This window comes from Convolutriloba macropyga, chromosome 3 (assembly GCF_964194025.1).
Source record: "Convolutriloba macropyga chromosome 3, txConMacr16.3, whole genome shotgun sequence".
In the NCBI taxonomy this organism is placed as follows: Eukaryota; Metazoa; Xenacoelomorpha; order Acoela; family Convolutidae; genus Convolutriloba; species Convolutriloba macropyga.
The window spans coordinates 7720808-7726529 of record NC_134470.1 but is presented as its reverse complement, the minus strand read 5'-3'; the positions used below and the strand labels follow the sequence as shown (position 1 = coordinate 7726529).

At 34.5% G+C, this 5722-nt stretch overlaps 1 protein-coding gene across 1 annotated transcript in view; it reads left to right on the top strand.

The window, feature by feature from the left end:
• Positions 1 to 906: 906 nt before the first annotated feature.
• Positions 907 to 5722, top strand: part of LOC142336152 (uncharacterized) — a 5868-nt gene continuing 1052 nt past the window's right edge. The window contains exon 1 of the mRNA XM_075384751.1: positions 907 to 926. Coding sequence (XP_075240866.1) covers positions 907 to 926 — 20 coding nt within the window. The remainder of the gene's footprint in view (positions 927 to 5722) is intronic.

Here is a 5722-nt window from a genome sequence, read left to right as displayed (position 1 = left end):
GACTTTTCCTGGGCAAGCATCCTAGACCAAAAAAGAATTTTACTTATGGTATAAAGTACTTTACAATTATGGTCTGGAAATTTTTACTTTTGTTTTTCCTTTAAAACAATTTTTTTGTTTTAACAAGTTTTCTTTCCCAGCTTACGCCTTCCACAACTTTTTCCCTGAGACAACATCAATTGCTGTTATGTCATTCTTTACTCATTTACATTCAACATGTGTCACTAAACAATGGTTAGTACTCCGAGCAAGAAACTCAGTTGCGTTTCTTATTTGTTTTAAGATTAATTTCAAAAAAAAATTCGAGAGAGGAGCGTGCGCCTAAAATATGCTTCGGTTTATCTGAAAATTCAAAATGGTATCGTGCTTGAAATATATATTGATACACCGAATCGTAGAACAATTGAAGTTAAGATGATAAATGAGTACAACATTCAAAGTGGCAGCACGTTGTATTAGTTAATCTCAAATCACTTTTACGCGCATTAAAACGTCGCTTTTTTAGCCAAAATTTTGGACTCAGCAGTTCACTCCCAGCAAGAAACTTGTCCCAGCAGACAAAACTTTCTGAAGAAGGAAAAAGTTTTGTCAGACACTATTATCTACTAGTTTCTCGAAGGCAATAGTGAACATAAGATTAATCTCCCGGAGATCATAGTTTTCATTGCCATCTGATTCGAACGAAGCTTTCATAGCGTTCAAATTCAACCTGAAAAATGGGTTCCTCAACGTTGTTAAACGTCACACGAATCCGGAGCACAAACTCCCCGAATGAATGCAATTCTAAAATACATTTGTATTTAACCTTGCTGATATTTGAAGTTGCAGACAAGAAACAAATAGGTTAAGTTTTCGGTGATTTTCGCAACTTTTGTTGGTTTCGGCCTTTGAATATATGAAGCAAAAATGTCTGCAGACTTGGAACGGTAATCACTAGGGCCACAAAGATTTTGTTAACTCCATTTTTTTGATACTCTATTTTTTGATAACGCAGCTGCAATTTCTGCAGCCGCGGAATTCCGCCAATATTCATGTCCTGCTTCTGATGTCATGATGTCAGTGTTTTGGCTCAAAACGCGTTGAGCACAGCTGCACAGAGTAGAATTCACACAATAAAGCTACTTCGCTGCCATGTTCCTAGTAGTTATTGGCCGAGGTGCCGTCATTTGCTTTTTTTGTCTTGTCAGTTTATATAGGAGCCTCTGAAAGTGAACTGAGAGCACTTTACACACACTCACTCTCTCTCCCTCTCTCTCTCTCTCTCTCTCTCTCTCTCTCTCTCTCTCTCTCTCCCTCTCTCTCTCTCTCTCTCTCTCTCTCTCTCTCTCTCTCTCTTACAGTTGACGCATCTTGAGCGCTGGTAGCCATAAAAATTTCAAATTGTAGCGGATTTTGACTCGATCAGAACAAACAGATCCTGAACAAGCAAATGACAACGAATTCTGAACAGCAACTGAAATAAACATAGTTAAAAAAACATTTTTCTCAAAGACTGAAAAAGGTAAAATTAACAAAGTTTTAACCGAGCTTATTGGCTGTCTAATGAAGTTGAGCTTCAATATTTTGAGCAGTTTTATGATTTAAAGGACCTTTTTTCGTTTATTTTGAAGTTAGTAAATTATCTTTGAGGCATGATCAGCGCGGCAATGTATACCTTACGTTGCAAAATTGCAAAAATTTGATAAAAGAATTAATTCAAATGAAAAGAATACTTGAACGCTTTCATAGTTCCGAATAAACTTGAAAATGAAAACCCATCATAGTAAAAGATGCAGTAGAAAAATCCAAGAATAACAGAATATGAGAGTACAATGACACAAAAGTTTCGATTTGAAAACTACATTTGCTGAAATCAGTGACAAAGCGAGCATTGGAGACAAATTGTGAATAAATAGAAGCTTAATTCGTTAAATCGATGATTAAAGTTTTAGTGACAGTAGCAATGAGTATATTGGAGACCAACCCCCCAAATCAAAAACTAGAATAGAGGTGGCGACGAGAGCAAAGGGTGCGAGTCAATTGACTTGGCACCTTTTTACGCACACTTAAAATGCGAAAAGTTCCGACTTATAAACCAGCGTTTCAGCATGTCAGCGTTTTCCGCATTCCCTTCCTTTCCTGATCCTGATACATGTATGCGAAAAACAGTCAAGAAGGCATATAAATTGAATAAACAGAAATTTCCTCATCTGCTTTTACGACACATTCCTTTTGATTATGGCTGTTAGTTGTAATAGGGTAATCGTTAGTGCGAAGGGGTAGTGACGACTCAGTTTATTAAGGTTACGTAAAGTCGACTCTAGGTGATAAGATTAGTTGTAGCTGACTCCACATATTAAGATTAGGCATAGCCGACTCTATGTAATAGGATAGGTTATAGCCGACTAAATGTATTAAGAGTAGTTAGAGTCGACTCCAAGTATTGAAATAATTTATAAGTTTAAGATCAATAATAGTCCTTTCCATGATTTAAAATTACGTTTAGCGGACTCAATTCAAAGAAATCCGCATTATTTAAAGACTGCCAGCTTATTATTAGGAATAGCTGGTGACATGACTTAAGATATCGAATAGCCGAAAATTAAAGGTAGTCGTCTACGTATTTTAACGTTAAGCTTGGTTGCTTTTTTCTTAGGAACAGATTTAGGTAATCACGCGAGTATAGGATAGGTATAGTTGTTGGAATATATCAAGATTGTGTATAGCTTTTTTCGTGTTTTTTGAGAAGGTTCAAGGTTTCCATGTTATTGGACTACCACTAGTGTACAATTTGTCAAGTAACTAGATGTGTTAATCGCTGTTCGTAATAAGTCATATCTTCCCCCTAACTGTGATTAGTAATAGCTAAGCGGAGCTTGGCGGGTTTCATTAACACTTTCCTTTTTATGAAGATTATCAATGACTAACTGATATTGTTATTTGATGGGTGAAGGACAAATCTAAGAATGCTGACAGAAGCATAGATTTGTCAATGTGTTGAGTGACCGTTTGTTTGAGTTCTTAAATACTGGAAAAAATTTTCAAAAAAATGAGTTGGAAAAATATAAAATTAAACGTCAAATATTAAGGACAAAAAACTTGAACACATTTGCAATATGACATAATGAAAAGGACGAGTAGCAACGTACCGTTAGCAGGGCGCTTGAAAAAGTTGACAGTGAAAAATTTTGGTTAATGGAGTATAAATAAATTAGGAAAAAGAATCATAAGAACACGGTTAGTATCATTCTAATTAAACTTCTTAGCTTACAATAAAATTTATCAACTTGAAACACCAGAACTAAACAGATTTAAAAGATGCACAGCATTAACAGTAAAAAATTGTGAATAAATAGAAAATAAACTCGTTGAATCCTTGATGCAGATTTTAGTGACAGAAGCAATGAGTACATTGGCGACCAATCCCCCAATTCAAAAAACTAGAATAGAGTTGGCGACGAGAGCAAAGGGTTAGAGTCAATTGACTTGTCACCTTTTTACGCACACTTAGAATGCCAAAAGTTCCGACTTATAAACCAGCGTTTCAGCATGCCAGCGCTTTCCGCACTCCTTTCTTTTCTGATCCTAATACATGTGTGCGAAAAACAGCCAAGAAGACATATACATTGAATAAGCTGAAATATAATAAGGCCCTATTGGGTCCAAAACAATAGTTTTGTCAAATGTTTGCAAGCAAGAGATTGCATAATGTCTACAAGAAAATGGCTATTGTTTGTTTATCCGGTACCCATTTCCGCTCAGAAAATACTGAGTTCTATTTGAACGACATGGAATAATTTATCGAAGATGTGATTGTTACTGCGTTTCGTAGACATCAGACATATCAATTATATAATAAATCTAATGAAACAGCTGCCCGATTTTCTATTAAAAAACATAAGATGTTGTGCACAGAACTAGTGTACACCTCTGTAAAATACCTGAAAGATAAAGTGCGCAAAATTGGTGCGCAAACGTCTGGTTACCTTATAAAAGATTTTAGTTTTTTAAGCCAGTAATTTTTGATTTTGGATGAAGTGAAGAAAAAACAAAGTAATCTGAATAAAACAGCAGAAACTGATAAAATCCTTTAGTTTCGGATTTTCGAAAACTGTATATGGCTGAAAATGTTAACTCTGAAATATTCTACGTTGGATTATAAATTCGTTTAAATTAAGCATTTGTACTGATTATAATGAATTATCAATTCAATTGAAATGAGGCATGTACTTATAATATAAGCCAAAAACCAATTAAATTTCCAAATCAATTAAATTAGCGATTTCTAAACAACTCATAAAACTTTTTAGACATTTAATGTTAGGATGTCTAAGTAATTACAACCAAACGGGATGATCTGAAGAAACCCGGTAGCAAACACATTGTCTAAAATTTTCTAGGAGTTGTTTACAGCTAAATTTGTTTGGTATTGGAGTTATATTTATAGTCAAAAATTTCAGTATAGGTGCCTAATTTAACTGACAATTTAGCCCAATTAGAAAACTTCAATGCTATGTCTTCTATAGTTTGCAAATTCGAGAGGAACGGAAATTTGAATTAAAAAGTAATTACCATTTTGTTTAGTATCCAGATGTTATTCCAGTTTCATATACGTGCAATGTCATTTTAATTTAGCTCTAAATTTTTCTTTAAACCTTGTAGACAATGAGTCCGTTCCTGGTTTTCTTCAGATCATGCCGTTTGTGAATATAATTTGAAAGCTTGACATCAACTGCAATCATTCTATTTGAAATCACTGCTTTCCTTGCTGATACGTTTCCCCAGGTTTGATAATTAGTTTTATCCATTGAGACTATAGCCTTACCTCCGCGAGCACTCCTTTTTTTGGTATTGAAATGATTTTCTTGAAAATGTCATGCCTATACCAACTTTTTAATCATCGCTATTGAAGTTCGTTATAGTGAAGCTTTGTTTAAATCCGTTTCTGAACACACTGATTTCTTCTCAAAGTTGTAAAAATGTACTTTTTATGGGACTAACTATAGTCAGTCCCATAAAGTTGCAACGCTATCGAACGTTTTAAAGGTCAAAGTTCACATTTAAAAAATCAGAGATCAGCGTTTCGTTGTTCATTTACATGTCGAGTTTTTCGAACGTTCGCTTGCGTTATATAATTCACTTTGATATATAATTCTTTTTGTATCAACTTTACACTCAAAACAGCTTCTGTTGAGAAGTGCGCTGATAACCTTCTCGAATATAATAAGGCCCAATTGGGTCCAAAACCATAGTTTTTTCAACAGTTTGCAAGCAAGAGTCTGCATAATGTCTACAAGAAAGTGGCTATTGTTTATTTATCCGCTACTCATTTCCGCTCAGAAAATAATGAGTTCTATTTGAACGACATGGACTAATTTATCGAAGTTGTGTTTGTTACTGCGATTCATAGACATCAGACATATCAATTATATAATAGTTCTAATGAAATAGCTGCGCGATTTTCTAATAAAAACAGGTAAGATGTTGTTGAAAGGGCACACCTCTATTAAACACCTGAAAGATAAAGTGCGCAAAACTGGTGCGCAAACGTCTGGTTACCTTACAAAAGATTACAGTTTTTTAAGCTAGTGATTTTTGATTTTGAAAAAAGTGAAGAAAAAACAAAGTAATCTGAATAAAACAGCAGAAACTGATAAAATTCTTTGGCTTCGGATTTGTGAAAACTGTATATGGCTGAAAATGTTAACTCTGAAGTATTCTACGTTGGATTATAAATTCGTTT